This window comes from Cololabis saira, chromosome 16 (genome assembly GCF_033807715.1).
Source record: "Cololabis saira isolate AMF1-May2022 chromosome 16, fColSai1.1, whole genome shotgun sequence".
Classification (NCBI taxonomy): domain Eukaryota; kingdom Metazoa; phylum Chordata; class Actinopteri; order Beloniformes; family Belonidae; genus Cololabis; species Cololabis saira.
The window spans coordinates 15160120-15181769 of record NC_084602.1 but is presented as its reverse complement, the minus strand read 5'-3'; the positions used below and the strand labels follow the sequence as shown (position 1 = coordinate 15181769).

Below are 21650 nucleotides of genomic sequence, written 5' to 3'. Positions count from 1 at the left end.
GGTCTGACATAGAGCTGGGGATCGATTCAAATGTCAAGAATCGATTCGATTCCGATTCTTAAGATTCAGAATCGATTATCACCATTTCATTCGATCCGATCCGATCCGATTCGATTCGATATTGATTTGGGTTAGTGTTGCCTGGATTATATGACTGTAAAATAACTATTGGAATAATAATTTCACAATAATTATTGTGAAATAACTAATAAATAAATAACTCAAATAGGCATTTCAATATCCATTTAAAGTGCAAAAAAAGAAAGAAATTGCAACAGCTCAAGCAGTAAACAAATTATTTTAGCTTGTCTGATTTATTCCGTCACCAGACACACAGCTTGCCAGGAAGCACCCGGCATTTTTCAGGTATTTCATGACAAACCGTGTCCGATAACAAAGAAACCAAACAAGCTATAGTAAATATAGATAATATGAACTTCATTGAACTAATATAACATTTAGAAATTTAAGCTAAAATGTCCATCATTTTCTCTAAAGAAAAAGAGTTTTCAAAACTACTGGGACTACTGGGATTAAAGTTCACCAGGCAAAAATGAAATGATGAGAAAAATATATATATTATTATTTAAAAAAATATATAATATAATATATTTAAAAAAAATTAAAAAAATAAAAAAAAATCGATCTTTAGACATACAAATCGATTTTTAAGAATTAATATGAGAATCGATTTAGAATCAGAAAATCGATTTTTTCAACACTAGTCTGACATGTTCAAGTCTCCGGACACCAATCTGATGAGATCTGATGGACAATGTAGGGAGTAAGCTCTCCGCACGGAGACCACGGCCAACAGCCTGCGGGAGCTAAAGGGCGTGTTGTCAACGACGGCTTTATGGGACACTTTGGTTGCACACACATGAGCTTAACTGATCTAATTGTGTGACATCTGAGGGCCGCAGCAGAACTGGAACTGGATCTTCACAAAGGGGATGATTGTGCAGGAACTCAATTACTTTTCACCTTCGTCCACTTCATGAACTGTTTAACGCCGTATAAATCGGTGCGTGTGTGAGAGAGAGAGAGCGTGTGCACTCTACCTGTGGTTCTTGTCCTCCATCTGTAGTGTGTAGACCATTTCATCAGCAAGCAGGGCACGTGTGTGTCCAGCGTTTTCACTCCACTTGAGCTTCAGGCTCTGAGGACCAGCCGCTGAGCATTCGAGTGGGGGCGGGGCTGGAGGGAGGGGGCGTGTCCTCGCCTGCAGCGGCAGACTCGAGGGACCGGAGCCAATGGCATTCACTGCTTGGATCTGCACGCTAAAGGTGGACAGGAGAAAAAGACATGATATGATGTCACGCCGCAAAAATGCATATTTTTTTACGCTTAACATGAGAAAGTGTCTTAATAGTGCAATGAAACACACTATGTAAGCCAGTATTTGCATTTTGATGGGGATGCATGCAGGGATTGCGATCATAGGCTAAAAGCACCTCACAGGATAGTGGTGGTAAATGTATGTACCCTCTAACCTTGTGGGCTCTAACCTATCTGGGTAATGGCGAGTTAAATTTCGCTTTCGCCCATTATTCCCTGCCCATTACAATTTAATGCACTCTCCAGGATAAGAGGGGAGAGACCACTTATTTCCTTAAATGTACATTGTTCTGCAGCAAAAAACGTTGGACAGAGTTTACATGAGCTTCTAGAAAGAACTTTACTCACATCATTCAAATCATTCAGCGTGATCATCAAAGATGTGCGCTTTAGCTGTGTGTAACATGTGCTTATACCTAAAAAGACACTAACCTCCTCACATGCAGACACGCAGGGACACAATGATCCAAAGCTAATTAAAAACCGTTCAGAAATAGATTTGTAGTCTTTTAACTGCCCCGCTGGTTTATTTCTAGGAATCCCCCCCTCCCCTCATCCTTCTGCTGTCTGCGTCTGATTAGGATCCATGCTAGAGAGCATCAACCAACTGACATTTAACAGTTGAATCTTTGTAACCATAACCTTTTAACGGCGCTGAGGAAAAACAAAAGAGAAAGGGCAACATTCATCCATCCACCAGGTAATTAACCATATGGATAAAAGATGATGAGAGAAGAGTTGTGTTTGTGTTGTGCATCAAAGTTCAGAATGTATTCACTATTCCTCTTATGGGAATACATATTTTGTTTTTTTTTGCGCGTGTGACCGTCAATACGTGTTGAGTGAAGCGATGGAGTGCACCCCTCACTGGGAAAAAGAAGAAAAAAAAACAACTGGCTGCTGATCCTCGCAAAAAAACAGTTTTCCACACATGGCCACATGCACAAACAAATGCACGCACCGTGTTTCACCTCAGTGGAAGCCATTATGCAAGAGTGCAGAGTGACACTGGGACAAAAACAACCCCAGAAAGAAAACAATGGTGTGTACCCGTCCTTCCTCTTCACATGTTATCCCCACCTCAGACACTGTTTGTGTTTTTATCTAAACCCTCGTTCAGAGAACACCCAGCACGCTCATGTGCATGCACACACAGGGGCCTCAAAACAGTCGCTGCTGATTCACATGACTAAGTGCTTGTTTATTACTGTTCTGGTACATAACAGTTCACATATACATCAAGCAGGCAATCCCTAGATCTTTTTTTTATCCACTACGTACACACTCAAATCTGATTATGATGCCTTCCAATTTACACATGGAAGGCAAAAGGTTAATAACTTGCATGATACGTTTCATAACTCAAAATATCACCAGAGAAGCTCAAAGTGAGAATGATATTATTATTTTCATTTCTTTATGGTCATCGTGCAAAAGGACAGAGTAATGTTGTCTCTCTTGTTTTATTTTTTGTTTATTTCATTGGGAATGAACGGGCACATTTATGTAGCAAGAAACTTTACAACTCCTCCCAGCTCAGACTTCAAGAAAACGCACTTACTTACAGCCCAAGGCTTCTGTTACAAAGCATAGCGATAATAAAAATGATCAAAACAGCAGTTAATGCCAGTTTATCTTCCCAGTATTTCACTGCAAAAGCACCTCCCTGCCTGGTCAGATGCATTAACTGATTCCAATTTCTGATGTTTCTAAAGTATCTGGAGGTTACGATTTTGCCTAATTTCTTTTTTTCCTTTGTAATAACTATAATAAACCACAATGACAAATACAATCGATCAGCTGAAGATATATGATCTGCTGCTTTATTTCTTAGAAGCTGCGTTGTTCCGGTATTTTGGTTGCTATTCCTTTATGGATTCTTTTTACCTTTAAGCTCTTACAAAATATCTTTTGGTTTTCTGTCCACCTGAAGCTGCACCGGCGTCTCCCTTGTGAGGCCAAGGAAACTCTGAAAGCTGTCAGTGGCTAGTGGGAGAATTCAGGAAATTGCTTCTGGCTGTTGACCGCAGCCCTAACTCAAGGTGAAGGGTCATCTCCATACTGCAGGGTGCTGTGGTATTTGGTGAAAGCACCACGCTAGTGATGCGATAATGCACCTTCTTTGGATCACTGTGAATGCACAGCTGGAAAGTGGAGGCAGAATGAACAAGAGATCTGCAGTGACTCTTTATACTGCTACATTGTAGTTAAAGTGGCTGATGACAGGTCAAAAGGTCATCATTTACCTACGCCACGACACACCGCACCTATCACTGTCTTGTCTTTTTTCGGTCCTGTTCTTTCCTGTCACCGTTCATGATTTTAGTCCTCTCTGACTGAATCAGGGATTTTAGTGGTTAATAAATATGTTCGCTCAGTATATCATGGGGGCTGGTGAAGGACACACTCGATTTCACACACCCCTAAACACGGAAAAGAAAAGAAGAAAACTAACGTCTGCTACAAGGTCAAATTGCATTTATATGTGACGGTTAAGTTTGACCAAATTATAGTAATAACCAATAATATATACAGTATATTAGTACATCTTCTCTGTCGTAGGTCAGTACCTGTACTCGCTGTCCGGCTGCAGGCCCGTGATCAGATGACTTGTCCCCGATTCCACAGTGATGGTTTGGTCGTCGTGGGTGATGACGTAGGAGGTGATCTCAGCCCCGTTGCTGTTTGGCTCATCCCACTTCAGGAGGAGGCAGGTGGACGGGGAGTGACCCGTCCCCGAGGACGTCGGGAGGTCCAGGAGGGCGAGGGATGCGATTTGGTCGGGATGCGTCGCTGGGGTCCGGAAGCTCACCTTCTCACTGTACGGACCGGCGCCGGCCTGATTCACCGCCTGGTTGGGACACAAAAGCACAGAGAGCATGAGAGAGATGGAAGATGTGAGGAAAGGGCTGTCACTGAGAGCGGTGGGCTGGAGGTTACAAAGGACGGATAAAAAGAAGACGGAAGAAAAAAAAAAAAAAAAAAAAACGAAGAAAAATGAAGGTGGAGATAAAAGCCATGTCAAATAGATAAAAACTGCTGCGGGAAAAGGGAATACACTTAAAGAGAAATGGTGTGATATGAGCAATGGTAACAATGATAAAGAGGAGGAGAAAAGGGAAATAAAGAGGAAAAATAATGACAGAAAACCATCACACGGTGAAGAATTTAAATTGGGTGTGAAAAAGCATTGGTCTATTATCCACACTTGATAATTCAAATTTATATTCACCTCCAGCTTCCTCTATTTAACACAGCTTATTCATTTTTGGTGAGAGTCTACTTTGGCGCCTCAGACAATTTAATGGACAAAATATACCAGCTTATAAAGAATAGCCCTTCTACCTTTTAAAAGCTTGAATCAAAACCAATACGAATAACAAAGATAAACTGGTTTCCTGCAAAAATGTGCATTTTTGGTTGTTAATTGTTGTATGGACAAATAATAAGGAGGTTCATTATCTCCAATGTACAGCACATCAAAAGACGTGAGGACTATTTATTATTTCATATCAAAATTCTGGATGAATGTTCCCCAAAAACAGCATAAACACCTGGGAGTCATCTATCTCGGGGGTTAACTTGTAACAGTTTAAGTATCAAATAAGAAAAAAAAAATCTTCCAGATGATTTTGGTGAGTTATTTTAGCGAGGCTGGAGAAACAAAGAACAAGATTTACCTTTTCCTCGCGTCTGAGTCTGGACGCTTTAAGGCCCGTCGTAAAACAAGTTCTGTCGACGCACGCGGCCAAGACGTTTTATCTTTTTAATACACGTACATTTGAACGCTCGTGTGCACGTCAGACGGCTGTAATGCGTGGAAACAGACAAAGTCAAAGTGTGTGTGTGCACACAGAGGTAGTGAAGAGGACATTAGGCTGACCTTGTGTTGTCCCCTGTCTTATAAATGAGCCAATAAAGGAAGAAGCCATAAAATATGCTGTTATTGGATTCATAGCTTCAGAGTGTACAGCGAGAGTGAGAGCGTTTGTGTATGTTAGACAAGTGCACGGAATCAGACACAGAGAAAGCTTATTTATGCACCAGATTAAAAATAGGGGGGGAACAAATTGAATCAGTTATCATTACTGGTCTCCTGCTGTTTGAACGTCTCTCCTTCTCTCAAAGCATCTTCGGGCTGTGTGTTTAAGTGCATTTGTGTCCAGACTGACCCTACTTGGAATTCAGTTCTTTATTTGGCGCTTTCATTTGTTTCTGGTGGTTTATGCAGCTGTTTCCCCGTCTTGTGTGGCGTGTGCGTTACCTGTAGCCTGCAGCAGTAATCAGTGGCAGGCGTCAGGTCTGACAGCTCACACTGCGTGGCCGACCCGCAGTAGATGAGCTCCATGGGTTCGTCTTCCCTCGCCCACTCCAATCGATACTCAGAGATGTCTGTACCCGAACCCTCAGGGCTCTGCAACATATAGACCACACACATCAGCTCACGCGATCAATGGGAACGTGACATTAATCCTTACGGATGTGTGCTTTTACCTTTCCGGGCTGATTATCAGTTTACACATACGATTAGTTCTCTTCTTTTTAAATGTTACCAGAAGGTGTAATGTGAATAATTTAGTAGAAAAGCTAAATGTTTCACCTCTCATTTCTAAATCTCTTTAAATACCCTTCAAGCGTAACCTTTTATTTCTCAGTTTCTAATGACAGAACAGTAAATTTAAATTTGTTTTGGCACAGACGTTGCTCGAAATTTACACACCTCAAAACATAAAGAGCGTACACTCGCCCTTGTACATAAAAAGGAAAATTCTGATCAGACCAGCTGATGTCCTAATTTCCATCCATCCATCCATCCATCCATCCATCCATCCATCCATCCATCCATCCATCCATCCATCCATCCATCCATCCATCCATCCATCCATCCATCCATCCATCCATCCATCATCCATCCATCCATCCATCCATCCATCCATCCATCCATCCATCCATCCATCCATCCATCCATCCATCATCCATCCATCCATCCATCCATCCATCCATCCATCCATCCATCCATCCATCCATCCAGAGCCGTCTGGGAGATTTGCGAGGCCCTGTGCGAAATGGCTGGGGGGGGGCCCGCGCGAAATTTTGGGGTTTTTCGGGTCGGATCGGGTGTCTATATGCGCAATTTCAACTCTCCAATTAGCAAAATACTGGATACCTTCCCCTGCCTTTGTTACAAATTTATCAAACAAGCCTTTCAGAGAGGCATTAAACTCTTCCATTTTCTTTAGTTTTTTTCTTTTTTCATCCCCTGATGGAAATCTCCTGAATCTGTCTCGTTCTCTCGACATTGTGTGACAGTTTGTTCCACACTCCACCCGTCTGGATCAGAGCAGCTTGTGTCTGCGCTTGGTCTGACGCAGTTGTATTGAACAACAGACACGCGCATCATTGCACATATATTTATTGATATGCACAGACTAGTACACACAGATATAATCTCTGCAGTGTCCTGGGTCCGGCCGGGCAGATCCTCCTGGTCTCCAAACCGCCTCAACCGGCTGCTCCCTCCCTACGCGGGGACCAGACTCAGAGTCTCTCCTAAATGACAGAACACCTCCCCTTCTCTCTAAACGAGAGCCCAGCCACCGCTTGTACCCACGATCTGTCCTTTTGGTCGCTACAGTTTGAGACCGTACTTGAGGGCAGGAAGATAGATTTCCCAATAAACAGAGTCTTGTTTTATGGTTCGACTCTCTCTTCCCCACAACAGACCAGTATAGAGTCCACATCACTGTCAAATCTGCCGCTCTAGTCTTCCCTCACAGGAAGCAGCACATTTCCCCCCCGTCCAGGGAGAACACGCCACCTTTTTCTGACTGAGCACCACGGTCTCAGCTTCGGAGCTCATTTCTGTCCATATTTGAAATTTGGATGGATTGTGGTATAAAAGACGGTTATCTTTAAAAACATGGAGGGCCAACAGAGCTATTGAGATGACAACGGTTTAGAAACGGAGTCAGGTAAATATTATTGATCACATTCTGGATTTGGTCAAATAGAGCCCAAAGGTTTATTAGCTGCTGTTACCGTCTTTCTTACTGGGCGTTTCTCATCTTATTCTGTGCTTTAAGAGCATTTCCAAATCAACAAATAATGAAAAAGGTCAGAAGCACAAAACTAAATTGTGAAGCCTTTTGGTGTTCACATTAAAAGATAACATTTTCTTTGAAAAGCACAGTCTTTGTTGTGCATCAGTGCTCAGGCAGGCGGTCCAGGGGTTTTCGTAGGATTTACCTTTCCCTCATGTTTGTTCATATATATTTTAGAAAAACAGATAATTGTTTGTGTTGCAGCTTTAAGCTAGGTCTGATTGAGGTAAATGGATTCAAAATTCAGAAAAACTTGCCACGTTAAAGCATGTTGAAGAAAAAAGGATCACAGGGTTTCTTAAATTGACTGTTTTACACAGCCAGCGTTCCTCCCCACATTTTCAATACATCAAGAAGGAAAGCTGGACTGTAAAGAACAACGTTACATAATTTTAAAAAGCAGCTCAGCTCCGTTAAATACCTCACGTATTTTTGCACATCTCTTTCTCTTTGACATTACTCATTTTTCTACATTTTATATTGCTCTTTTTTATTATTTAGCTATTTATTGGTTATTTCTATTTTAAATTTTTTGTATAAACCGTTGAGCGTGTGTGTTTGGCTGCTACACGATTGAATTTCTCCTCTGGGAGATCAATAAAGTCTTCTATTCTATTCTATTCTATTCAATTCAGACAGACCAATAAAAAGTCCAGTTCTTTGATCATCGTCAAAAGGAAGGGTCCTGTCCATCTCTGGTTCTCTGTCCATTACAGCAGTTGTTTTACTTTGATGAGCAGATACAGTATGTTCTTTGTGTGTGTGTGTTTTTCTCACCTCCCAGTTGAGCGTTATAGAAGTGTTAGTCGTGAGAGTGATGTGTGGCGCCCCGCACTGGCCAGGAGGTCCCGCTGCAGTCGTCACCTCCGTCAGCTCAGAGTACGGCCCGAACTGTGAGACACGGGGACACACACGTCACGACAGAAGTCTATCAGGTACTCAAAAGAAAAGTTCAAATGTAATTTAACCATTTTCTTTCAGCTCAGCAGGGCCCCCTACAGGCTTGAAGGTGAAGTTCCTGCGATAACGCTTTCCATCACACTTTTGCGCAAGAGAAAAAAAAAAGGAATCTCTGAAAGCTAATAAAGGTAGCGCTGCTGGGGGTTGGTGTTTCTGCGTACCTCGTCCTGCCTGACTTCTCTTCATAACAACAGAAACGAAAATCTCAACCTTGAAAAAAATGGTTGAAATGAAAACATCTTTGGTCTTTGATAAATGATTGCGATTGTTGAGGAAATAGCCAGAAGATGAAGATGGTCATCTAGAGGCAGAGCCCTTATTTAAGGTATGAACCACCTCATATCAATGAGGCCTAACCCAACAGCTGGAAACTAGATTTTGATCACTCTAGATTGCCCGTCTACATCACATCCAGCGCTGCCAGAGACGTGGACATTTTTTAAAAAGTGTTTTCATTCCACTTTTGCAAACCAGTGGATTATCAATTGAAAAACTGGTATTGGAACTGAAAGTGTGATATTCAGGAGTTTTTTCCAACATTTGGTTTTGACGAATCTAGGGGTTATGGAAACATGCCCTTTACATGCATTTGTACGATTTAAATCCAACTACAACATAGTTTATGGTCGAGACCTTCGTCGTTGCTACTGTTTGTACCTGTCTGTCGTTATCTGCCTGCAGTTACACCCCCGAATGAAAGGAGGCAGCGTGGGTTCTTTTCTGCAGCTCACAGTGTTGAACTTCCTTTTAATGATCTCTTTACGTAGGTTAGATATTGTAACGGAGCGAATGAAACACATGTGCTGGAACTGATGAATGTGTAACAGTTACTTTCATTTGTGGTGAGGGGCGTGTTATGCTACGATGGGGGTGTCACCATTGTCCTCGTATTGCTCTTGTTCAGTCTCTCTCGCATCTTCTCTTCTCTCATTACTTTTAATAATAAGTTTTTCAAAACTGATTAAAACATAAAAACAACTCTGTTGTGGTTCCTTAAGTCCAGGGGCTTTTTATTTACGCATTTTATTATTGGGAACTGATTTCTTTTTAGAATTTTGGCCTTTTCAAAGTGTGTGCATATGTGGATTTCTCGCTTTTCCTCCCTGTTGGTTGCTGATGTGAGCAAACGGAAAATCTTTGAAACGAGCACTGATCGAACACCCGCTGAATCTCTGTGCGTGCATGAACTGTTTATTCCTCTTTTGTTGTTGTTTTTTTTTTTGGTTTTTGTGGCTCTTTTCATGTGTTTGTGTCTGCTTTCGATCAGCCGTCCTCAGACTTCTACCTCGCCTCTGACTGAAGGGATGATGGAACCATGAAGATGTTTTATCCAGACTGTGGATCACTCCGGTATCCAGTAAGTTAACTTGTTTGGGTCATTTTGACCTAATAACTTTGGGCTCTTTTTTATTTATTCTTTTTTGTTGGGTTTTTTCCTGGATTTTTATTATGATCCCCTTCAGTTTACTAAGTCCATGAGAGTCCATGGCCATAAAACAGAAAAGCATGCTTGTCAAACAAAAAAATAGGAACTACTTTGGTGGTTGAAGGGCTGACCTGTTGCAATGTATATATTTTTTAAGTGTTTATGGTATTGTCGGGAGAACAATACCAATATGGACTTCAAACACATATGTTAATATTTATTGCCAAAGCATTACTGGGTAAAATACAAAATATTACTCTAGTAGCTATAACACTAGATCATCAGAGAAAATTCTCCTCATGGTCCCAAGCACTCGAACAGAGTTGGTAAATCGGCCTTTTCCTTTAATGCACCGCAAACTTGGAATGAGCTACAACATACTCAACTTGAAATATTTACCTTCTTTTAACATGTTCAAACATATGTTAAAATCAGTTTTCACAGAACAATGTCATTGTTTTTAATCAAATGTCATTAATTGTCATGAATTCTTTTTAGCTTTCTGATCCTTGTATGTTTTATATTTGTTTGTTTCTTGTTTTGATATGTTTTTATTTTTTTGTAAAGTTACTTGTCCTTGTATGTGTTTTCTTTTATATGAAACTGAATTTATTTTTCTGCTGCCATCTTGACCAGGACTCCCTGGCAGAAGAGATATTGTATCTCAATGGGAATTTCCTGGATAAATAAAAGGATAAATAAAAAATAAATAAAAAATAAATTAAAAAAATTACGAATTCCTGCAGCGCTTCCTTCTTAATTATCAACCACGTCCCTGCTGCCTGAGCAGGTGGATTCCTCACCCCGGCCTCGTTGGCAGCCCTCAGTCTGAAGCCGTACGTGGCACCAGGCAGCAAACTGGCGACGGTGCACTGCAGCTCCGAGCCATGGTACACCTCCGCCGGCTTGGCGTCCCCCTCGCTCATCTCCAGACTGTACACGCACTCCTCGCACACTCCCTCGCAGACGGGGGAGTCTAAGGGGGATAAATTAGCAACAAATAGAAAATCAGGGAGCATTTACTATAAAACTGATCAAATGCCCTAAATTCAAGACGACCGGAGTGCTTGACATCGTTTAGAAATGAACTCCTAGGGATTTATTCTAAAATGATTGCTAGTTTTACATATATCAGAAGATCTTTTTGACTGATAAAAAGGGTAAATGTTGAGGTCTTCGGGGAAAACCCTACATGCATTATATCTAACCTTCAGTTCGAGCCAGTAATTGCAGCAGCCGTGCTCAAATTTGAGCTGATTAGGGATGTGACCGGCTGTATCAAACTGGTTAAAGAAAGAACCTCCTCAACATGGCAGGCTGAGAGACTTTTAGCTGCCAAGAGATAACAGTACCAATCTGCAATAATGGGCCGACATTAGGAGAATTAGGCCAGATATGAGGGAAGCTGAGCCATTTAATGAGCTGAATTAGGGCTCAATTAGGCTGAAACATGGTTGACTTAGCTTACATTAGAGCTGGCCAGCGAAACGCACTGCGCAGCCAGCGGGTGATTTAGCTCCCTAATATGGAAAACTGAAATATTTTGGGGTAAATAAAGCTAAATGCAGCATAGATGTATGTCTCTACTCACCCCACTCTAACTGCACTTCCTTGTGTTTGGCTTTACCCACAATCCTCGGCGGCTGGCAGGGACCTGGCGGGACACTTAACGTGCGGACCGGAACACTAACAGTGCACTAGAGGAGCAGAAGAAACGCACGGCGTCAAAACAGAAGGAGAAACCTGATGAATGACTGGATGAAACGATACCTGTACTTTGATATTTAAACAGATGAAACCTGCAGAATTACAGAAAAGAAGTGGCGGATGCCTCTGGATGGACATGTTCGCAGAGGTGCTGGACAGAACGGCGTTAAACGTGATCAAAGGGACACAAACCCTTAAAAGGAAATACTGTAGTCTCTTTGACACAAAGAACCTGGTGAATGGCGGCGTGGTCCGAACAAAAACAGGAAGAGCATCTCCCTGTCCTTTATGATTAATGATGCTTAAGTCCTGAACTGTTCCTCTCAAGAGCTAGTTGCGATTGAGCTCCAGACTGAATTCTTTGATGAGAGTGATAAACACTTAAGCCATCGCTATGACGACGACCGATCTACATGTGTTAATCGCCGAAGCTTGGACTTTTCTCCGTGTTCAGAAAGAGACTGAATCAATGAGAGAAACCAATCTGCAAATCACTCATTTGGAAAAACAGAAAAAAAAATTGAGAAGTGGGTTTTTATTTCATTTCGTAGCTCTAAATCCCAGATGAAATAACAAAAGAGTGGAAAAGAAAAAAAGCATTTTTTTGTTTTTCTCATTGCGTTTTGTGTTCTCGGCAGAAAGAAAATATAAGAAAAGGTCTATTTTCCTCTTTTTCCAATTCAGTTCTGAAACAAAAAAAAAAAAAAAAAGAACAAATAAAACATTGAAACACTGATTAAAAAGGTTACAGCTTACAAAGTTTCAGCCACAGGCCCGCTGTGCACGGTCAAGCGCACGGCAGTGCGGAGGCCCAAACGCCCCTGTATCACCTTGGGAGGTACAGTAGTAACAGGGGCATTCGGGGCGCAATGAGTCGAAATGGTAAAGTGAAAATGCATAACTGGGCAGTAAATCCATCCTTCAGATGAAATCATTCAGCACCCGTGACCCCATAACGTCCAACGGAGTGATGAGAGAGCTAAAGATTCTGCTGGAAATAACAAATACCACGGGGTTCTTGACCGGGTTCTAAACCACGTTGTGCTTTCATCTGAGCTTACTCACCTGGAGAGTGTGGGGGGGATAAAGACGGGACCCCCAGTGCATCTTTCTACCACAACCTCTGTTTTAAACTGGCTGTGGAGTTACTTGGACCACGGCGAACAAACTGAGCATGAATGTCCACATTTCACAGTGGAGGGTTTGAAACGTGCAGATCTGTGCATGTTTGTGTGTGTCTTACCGGGCTGTGTCCTCCGGTGGAGATGCTACACACTCGTAGGCGGTACAAGGTCCCGGGTGTCAGTCGCTCACATACACATTCTGTTGCAGGACCGCTGTACGCTACCTCCCACTGGTTTTCTACACAAATACATGCAAACACACACACACAATCAACTTATTTATATTCTGCTTACATTCATGAGGGACAGTACGGTTAATCACCTGTTGTTTCACAGATATTTCTGCAGCCAACCTTAATATTTTCCCAGAAACTGAATGTCGTTGACCTAATTATTACCAAACTGCCGTCGGGTGCTTCAGACACGTGAAATGCAACACTCCTCTGCAGTCTTTCTATTCTTCCTTTGTTTGACCGACAACACTAGTTTCTGGTAAACAAGTCTTTTTTTTTTCTTTGACGTGACTGAAAGAACAAAAATGAAACGAAACTACCCCTCATTTAATTCCCCAATACATAAACTAAAGGGCATGTTTACTGGAGTGCAAAATCTAACAAGCACGAAACAACTCAGGGCTCGTTTCGATCAAAGAGGAGCAAGTGTGTTGAGACGAGGAAGCATAAGAGCGGATGGTACGGCTGGAGCTGAGCACAAATGATGAAACGAGCTGGATGTGATTGCAAACAGGAAGAGGCCGTACCTTCAGAGCATCCCTCTGAGATCTCCAGCAGGTACGTGAGCGCTTCGGAGCCCCCGTTGTCCAGGGGAGGATCTGTTGGAGAGGCGTACAGATTTTAGACTGGGACAGTTTGACGCCCACAGATCAGTCTCATTCTCTGCAGAATGCATGGTAACATGTTGAAAAAAGATCTATAAGACCTGACCTATGCACACATAGAGACAAACGTTGCACCACATAACTCCAATATTCCTTAATCTTGTCCAAATTGTCTTTTTTTTAAGTAAACACATCTCTACCAAGGGGGTTAAGGGGAGTTTTGGTTGACTATAATTCTTAAAACTAGCAAAATAGTCTGAGAAATTAGGTTTTCCAGTGTGGGCGCGTCTCCAAAAGCTCAGTTACTAAGCTGCTATTAAATGTTACGGTAGTAAAGAAGCCACAGCAGACAGTATCATATCTGTTTTCATCTCTTTCTGGGCAGTTTTCAATAAATCTCTCAATGAACTATAAAATAACACATGGCGGGGGTAAATTTATCCAGATATAAATCACTGACGCTGAAGACAGTTTCCTGCCTCAGCTCGTATACATGTAATTGCTAGCGCTGGCTTATCAAGCGTGTAGCTAAAGCAAAGACATGAGCTATAAAATCACCCAAGTGGAGCTAGTATGGAAATCATAACGCAAACTCTTTTGGATGCAACAGTTTGTTTCTGCATTTGTTTTTTTCCTGAATCTGCTTTCTGACGATCGCTCTGAATGTTTACCCCATGTGACGGTGAAGCCATAGGGCGTCGCCGCGGTGACACAGGGCGTAGAAGGAGGGCCTGGTTTGTCTGGGTTGGTGGTGCACACCAGCACTTCGCTGGGACTGCTCTTGCCCTCCGAGTTCGATACTATGAGCTGCAGGAGGAGACACGGACAGAACGGAGGGTTTCAAGATAAAAACGGAAAGCGTGGGCTCAGAGAGAAGAACGGTGACAAGAAAAATGGAGGAAAGAATACAGGGAAAATTGAGTGTGAGACAAAAGACAGCTGCAAAAAAAGAAAGAGAATCTATCAAAAGCAAACTAACTGTCCTGAACAATAGGAGCCATTACTCCCCACTCCTTCACCTTTGCCTCTTTCAGCTCTCCCACCTTCATTTCTCTTCACTTTACTCCCTCCCTTACCCCGTCCAATGGACAATCAATTTGCTTTGTTCCCACATGTTCGAAAAAAACACAAAGAGCGCCCTCGATATGTGTGATCACGCGCGTCTTCAAACATGAGCCGCTTTATCTGGCGAGTGCGCGTGAAAGCACATCTGAAGTGCCATCAGAGATGATTGCGCCATAAAACAAACACAAACGCACTCGCGCAGGGACGCGCTGTTGGTACATCATGTCTCGCCGTGTCCTCACATTATGAACAGTTCTGATCACGGCTTTTAGCGGAGCGCGGCTGCGTTCTCCGGCTGATAAATAGCTGCTGAATTGCCTTGCTTCCCCTGTAAAATTGCAGTCAATTCTGTGATGGCAAAACGCCGCGGTTTGACTGATGGATGTTGCGTTACCGCTGAAAGACACATGGACGGGTCACTGTTCTTGAAAACATTTGAATCTAACAGAAAGAAATGGCATCTGATCGAAAAGAATCAACGGAAGAAAGTGAACAAAAGAGGAAGAAATACTGAAATATGCACTGGAAGGTTCATCTGACAACAGTGTTTATTCTGTGTTTTGTCGTTTTGGAAAATCCGGCCCCACTTATATCGCATGTCGAAGCAAAAGCTGTTGATGCAAGTTACTGCACGTGCTTAACATGCAACACCGCAGCTTGAAAAAGCACACGCACAAAAGTAAAATGTAGAGGAAAGTTTAACAGAAAGTCTAATACCATTGGTATATTTTGTCAAACAACTTGTAGCGGTCCACTCACCCTGAATTTATACTGCGTGCTTCTCTTCAGGCCTTGTACAGTACAGGTCAAGTTTTCTCCAGTGTACTTTGGATGAAAGTCGGTTCCCTGTAGGAGGAAAAACTGTGTTTATGTGTCGCTTTCATTCATGTATTTCAAGGTGCACCAGCATCACTCAGTACGCTTGAATGGACAGTTTATGGAGACGGCTGCATGGTCGCTGGCTGACCAACGTACGTCCATAGTGCCTTCTATGTCAGCACTGGGTTTTTCAGTTGGACTTATAACACCACACACCAAAACAGCTGACAGCTCTGCACTAGGCCTGTGTTGAAAAAATCGATTCTCCGATTTTAAATCGATTCTCATATTCATTCCTAAAAATCGATTCATATGTCTAAAGAAAAAAATAAATAAAAAATGTCATCATTACATTACAACTTTTGGTACTTTTTTGTTTATGCCCAAAAAAGGAATATTTTGTTGGACACGAGAATAACTGGTGCCATGTTTTTGCCTTTAAATATGTTTAAAGGTATGAAAACATTAAAGTTTTCAGTCATAATTGCATACATTGTCTATATTTCTTTGCTTTATTATACTGTCTTGGGGTTACATTTGCATAAATGTTAAAAACCAAATTCTCATAAATGGGGAAAAAATAAAAGCGATTTTTCTTTCATCCTCTGTTTGCTGCCCTGGATCTGTTTGATAATTCTGACCCACACAATGTTTCTGAAAGCAGTTCTATCAGCATTCTGGGAGCTGATTGGTCCTTACAGCATCATTAGCTGCCAATACTTGCTGATGAATCTCAATATAATACTAATATTAATATGTTGCATAACTAGACAGTCATATAATTCATGCAACAGCTGAAAAAACAGTTTTATTAACAGTAACCCAAATCAATATCGGATCGAATCGGATCGTGATAATCGATTCTGAATCTTAAGAATCGGAATCGAATCGATTCTTGATATTTGAATCGATCCCCAGCCCTACTCTGCACACTTCATATGTCCCAAAGGCTTTAAGTTGGTGTCTTTCTTTGTTTCTGCTTCCCCCCGTACCTCCAGGGTGAAGCCTGAGGCGGGAGCTGTGGTGCACGTGCAGAGCATGCAGGCCAGCTCCAGCCCTGTGGGAAGGTTTACTTGCAGGGATCCACTTCAACCGCGTTATCCGGTCGTGCCAGTCTAAATAAAAGACATTCTGTATAGTTCCAGTTCAGCTGGACGGAGATGTTTAGCTCCGGTTTTACTGTGATGATAGTTCCGTTTTTCCTCCGTAAATGCAGTGAGTGTGTGTTTATAGCGCAACGATACGGAGAGAGAGCGACTCCCAAATCCCAAAAGCAAACACGCAACTCCCACACTCCAATCTCTTTTCTTTGGCCACTTTTTGCTCAGATAATCGCACAGATTATCCACGACACAGTTTCAACAATCTTACGCAATGTCACCACATTTACTTCTGCGGTGTGCTTTTTTTTTTTTGCATTGAGGATGGAATTTGATTTCATTCAGTTCAGCTTTATTTATAGAGCGCCAAATCATGACAGATGTCATCTCGAGGAGTCAGATTAATACAGAGCCAATAAAAATAACAAGGATAACTATCGCTTTGCTAAGGAAACCAAGAGATTGCATCAGAACTTCTGTGATCCCCATTCTGAGCAAGCACCAGGCGACTGTGGAAAGGAAAACCTCCCCTTTAACGGGAGGAAACCTCTGGCAGAACCAGACTCAGTCAGTCAGGCCGCTGCACAGAATGAGCTGTTTCACACTCCCTGAGCTGTTCTTTCACAATCTCAACCAAATGAGCACTAACATCATCTTTAATTGTCTGCACCAGTCAGCGACAACGTCATATGACCCCACATCCTAATCATATTCTCCACCCAACACTGTGGAAAAGCGTAAATGTGGACTCAAACAACACGATCCTCTTCCATTTGAGGAATTGAGGCCTTTCAATCGATTGGCCTCACTGGTGAGTGGTTTTTTCTTGATCCTCTTAAGTATTAAGCTTAAGGTATTGTCTCGTTAGTGACAATACCTTGAGTTCTGTGGAAATGCTTTTACTTTAAAACATTGCTTTGAATTCTATTGTTAATTTTCTTTCATTAGATTTAATCCAACATTTAAGTGTTCGCCAATCATTCAGGATTAGTTTCTGACCACATGTGCCTAATTCAAACCTCTAAGATGTCACTATACAGATGTTTAAGGAATGAGAAGCTTCTCCGATGCCATCATGACTTTTATTTTTTATTCTTTGACCAGTGTCTTTATCAATCCTAGTGTGCTATGCTCAAACTCATTTTCAGTGGACTTTCATTATGCATGCAGTGTTTTCTTCTTTATATGTTTTACAGACTTCATAGCTTTATGACTAACATTATATTTTTTTTTTCAATTTCTACCTCCTATGAGATTTGAGTGAGTGACAGCTTGAGAAAATACAAAAAGATATCTCCCTGAAATTAAAGCATATAAACTGGGCACAATTTAATAGTAAAAAAAAAATATATATAAATATAAATATAAATATAAATATATATAAATATATATTAAAAAAAAATATATATATATATATATATATATATATAAATAAATAAATAAATAATAGTACAAAATCAGTTTGCCCGGGGCTCTCCGACTGGGTTGTGTAGATAAAGGAAAGGAGACGGTTGTGAGCGTGTGTGTTTGTGGGACTCACGCTGTTGTCCTCCTGGATCTCAAGTGTGTATTTGAGCTGCTCTTCACTGGGACTGCCTTCGGGACGCCCCCACTCCAGGGTCACCCAGGACACCCCCGCCCTGACCAGCCGCGGAGCCAGCGGCAGAGCGGGCTGCGTGCCCATGGTGTAAAACACCACGTCTGCACTGAAGCCACTGCACAGAAACACACATGTCCGTGTCACTCTCATGCCTTTCCTTTAAAATGCTGAAGCAAAAGCACAAGAAAAAAAGAGCTGCCGCGCAAAGACGGACGAGATGATACGTGTCCTGAGTTTCAAACGGAGAAGAAACGGAGAGGAGAGAAAATTTGAAGTGAAATTTGATGAGAAAAAGTGGGAATAAAAGGGGCATAAATGCTAAATTTAAGGACATGCAAGGAAGCGCATGAGGCTGCAGGTGATTTGTGAGCAGCAGGAGGAGCTGCAGTAAAACTTTTTCATCAAGCAAAGAGCAGCAGTGATTAAGTGTCTTTGTGCAAGTACGCTTGTCCGTGGCTTCGAATTTGAACCAAGCTAAAGGCTTCATGAGGACGCTTTGCCCCCCTCCTGCTATCCTCCTCCGCCCGTCGTTAGCCAAACTACTGCAAGCCCTGCGCCTCCCGTATAATGACGAAGAGAGGATGGTGTGAGAGGGGAGATGGAGGGAAAATGGGGAGAGGACAGCGATTCCGGTCACATGTACAATAATAGCTTTAAATGGGCTTCGTGCTTCTGTCTCAGTCCACCGTAATGGTGATGTGGAATCAGCCTTTCATGACTCTGTTTTCAGATTTTTATGTTACATTTATTTAAAATACGCATAGCAATTTTAGACAACTTGTATTTGAGCATTGAAAAAATATTTTGCCTTTTCTACCAAAATACATCAATGCTTTGGATTTTGTAGTTTAAAAATAGCAATCAACTATCAACATTTCAATCAACATTTAGGCTAATCCTAATTGATACCGTCAGGCTTACCTCAGATGGAAAAAACAAGTTATGTTCTTTTTTTTAACAATATCACTATGTGCCATGAGATGGTTTTAATGCTTCAAACACACTTAAGTAATATGTTATGCTTCTGTAAGAAGGTGTAGAAAGAAAAGAAAATAGCGTCTTAGCCGAGACCACTGGCTTTTGTTAGTATATTATCTTGCTACTTTTCTTTTTTTAAGCATGAAGAATAGTCCAGGAAAAGTTCACATTCACTATCGGGTTCAATTTAAAATCACTTGATCATTTGAACCTGCTAACCACCAAGGCACCATTTGAGTATTTATTCCATATTGTCAATATTAAGACCTCAGTGTTCTTTCTTAGTTCCCTCTTTTGATGCATTAGCGATAAAAACATTTCAAAGAAAAAGCTGAGCTAGTTGCATTATTTTATCGACTCGTTATTGAGTGGACCTCGAGGTTAAACTAGTTAATACATTTACCTATTTATTATCTAAAGCCACGTATTCCTGTTCAGGGTAACAGGGATCAGCTGGAGCCAATCCCAATTAAATAGTGAACACAAATTCTACTTATTAATTGGTAAATTACAATCTTTATCCTAGCTAACAAGTGAGAAGCTGGTGTTGACTCATCCAGGTCCCTGTGAGTGAAAAAAAAAGATTTGAACTGATGAAATCTCCAGGACAGAAGGTGAAATGTATTTAAGAACAAAGCAAGAGAAATGCCTTGTTTAAAGTTTTGAGAATAACTAGTGAGAGTAAAAATGTTCACAAGTAAGGTAGTTGAAACTTCTTTTATATTTACTTATTAACTACTTTGGCCCATTAGTGCATTAAAACATTGACTAGTTGGAACATCGATGCTTCTAGAACCATGTTCTGGTTCTGCTCAAGCTAGCTGGACAAAAGGGTCAATAGCTGCAAAAAAAAAAAAATGTGACAAATACAATTTTTTGTGCAACTGATGCAACAAAAGTCCAGACGAAAGTCAAACTGGTCCAACAAAGCAAACTGAGGTTGCATACCAACGATATGGAATAAATGCTCCAACGGCTTGCCATAGCATATTGGGTGCTCTGGCGCATTGTCCCCTCTGGGAAAGTATTTTAAGCATTTTCAAATCGCAAAATACAGTATTTTATTTTCATACATGTAGATTTGCAGTTTATTTTCACACACTTACAAAGGGATTCATTTGTCTTTCGTTTTGAAACGTATTTTGGGGATGGGGATGCCTGCACACACACACACACACACGCACACACACGTAAAGAATCTGTGTCGTGAACAGAAGTCTACGCTACCTTGTGCCAATGTCGTTATGCGCCGCCACTCTGAACGTGTAGCAACAGGCAGGTAACAGTCGCATCAGTTTACAGTGTCGCTGGCTCCCAAAGTAACATTCTCTGAAAACACTGTTCTTCTTTCCCTGCAGAGGGACAGAGAGGTGAGTGGTGCACATATGGGAAAAGGACAGGAAGGCGTGTAATTACAAAGATGAACAACAAAAAACAAAAAAAATGACACACATACTGGAGCCACACGTGTGAATATTCACCAATCAGACTTCCCTCGTGCATATTTTTCCCCTTTTATTTAAGGTAAAGGTGAAGACAGACTTACCTCATCCCACTCGAGTAGGTAGTTTGTGATTTTGGATCCGTTGTCGCCTGGAGGCTGTGGATTACAGAGAGACGGGCCATATGAGGTCAGGGAGAGACTCGAGAGATTGAGAGATTAGCCGAGGATGCGAGACTCTGACAGCGAGATGTGACAAAAAATAATAGTTTATGTGAGTGACATGATATCCTGTCTGGGTGATAGATGTCACTCTTTATCAGTGGGGGAGTGAGTGGATAAAAATTAACGTGTGCAGGTGAGGTCAGGGGAGATGCAGAGAGGCTGCCCATGTGGCATTGTGCAATAAAGCAAGAATGTCTACCGGGGGGCTGATAAAAATCAGGCTGGAAGATAAACCGAGTGACACAAAACATACTGTTTACTTTGCTCAGGGAATGAGCTTTTCTTCCATCTATTTCACCCTTGTAGGCGCCTGATCAGTGCTGGAGCAGCTTCAACCCCATTATTCAAAGTCAGGGAGCAAGTTTATCGCTTAATTCTGCGACTTTTTGCCTTTGAAAAGAAAACTACACGTAGCATTTAACCCTTAAAAGCCTGGCATATGAAATAACACATAGAAAATCCCTAATTGAGGAGTTTTTTCGATACTGAAATTAAAAACACACCCCAATTTTGTCTTCAACAGTTTCTAAATAATGCTTTTTTTTTGTATTATTATGAATGCACTACATCATTTTCATTAAATGATTGTATTATTAGCATTCAAATATTTTTTTTAATTAAAAGGTTAAACTTTTTGCATTTTGTTGTCTTCATTTTGAGATACTGGCATAAACAAATAATTGTCCTTTTTAAATAACTTGGATGTTAGTCACAGTTTGTCAGTAGAACATCTGCACCAGTGAAGTGCATGCAAATTATATTACATTTAATTAGACTCTAAAAACTGAAGACATATTGTTAAAGAAAGGAAAAAAAAGCACCATATGACTTTATGCTAAATAGTTACATGTTGGCTGACTTAAAAGTCAATTAATGCCCACAAGTATCTCATTACTGTAATTTATTCACCAATCTCCAGACATGCAAA

General features: G+C 41.3%; 1 protein-coding gene across 2 annotated transcripts in view; it reads right to left on the bottom strand.

Moving 5' to 3' along the window:
- The window catches only part of fndc3ba (fibronectin type III domain containing 3Ba), a 121941-nt gene that overhangs the window by 15043 nt on the left and 85248 nt on the right, over positions 1–21650 (bottom strand). For both annotated transcript variants that reach the window (XM_061742875.1, XM_061742874.1), the window contains exons 12-24: positions 20603–20656; positions 20284–20408; positions 18019–18193; positions 15319–15405; positions 14166–14301; positions 13417–13488; positions 12776–12894; positions 11417–11522; positions 10629–10801; positions 8217–8330; positions 5603–5752; positions 3909–4189; positions 1062–1280 (exon numbers count right to left, since the gene is read on the bottom strand). In XM_061742875.1, coding sequence (XP_061598859.1) covers positions 1062–1280; positions 3909–4189; positions 5603–5752; positions 8217–8330; positions 10629–10801; positions 11417–11522; positions 12776–12894; positions 13417–13488; positions 14166–14301; positions 15319–15405; positions 18019–18193; positions 20284–20408; positions 20603–20656 — 1811 coding nt within the window. The remainder of the gene's footprint in view (positions 1–1061; positions 1281–3908; positions 4190–5602; positions 5753–8216; positions 8331–10628; positions 10802–11416; positions 11523–12775; positions 12895–13416; positions 13489–14165; positions 14302–15318; positions 15406–18018; positions 18194–20283; positions 20409–20602; positions 20657–21650) is intronic.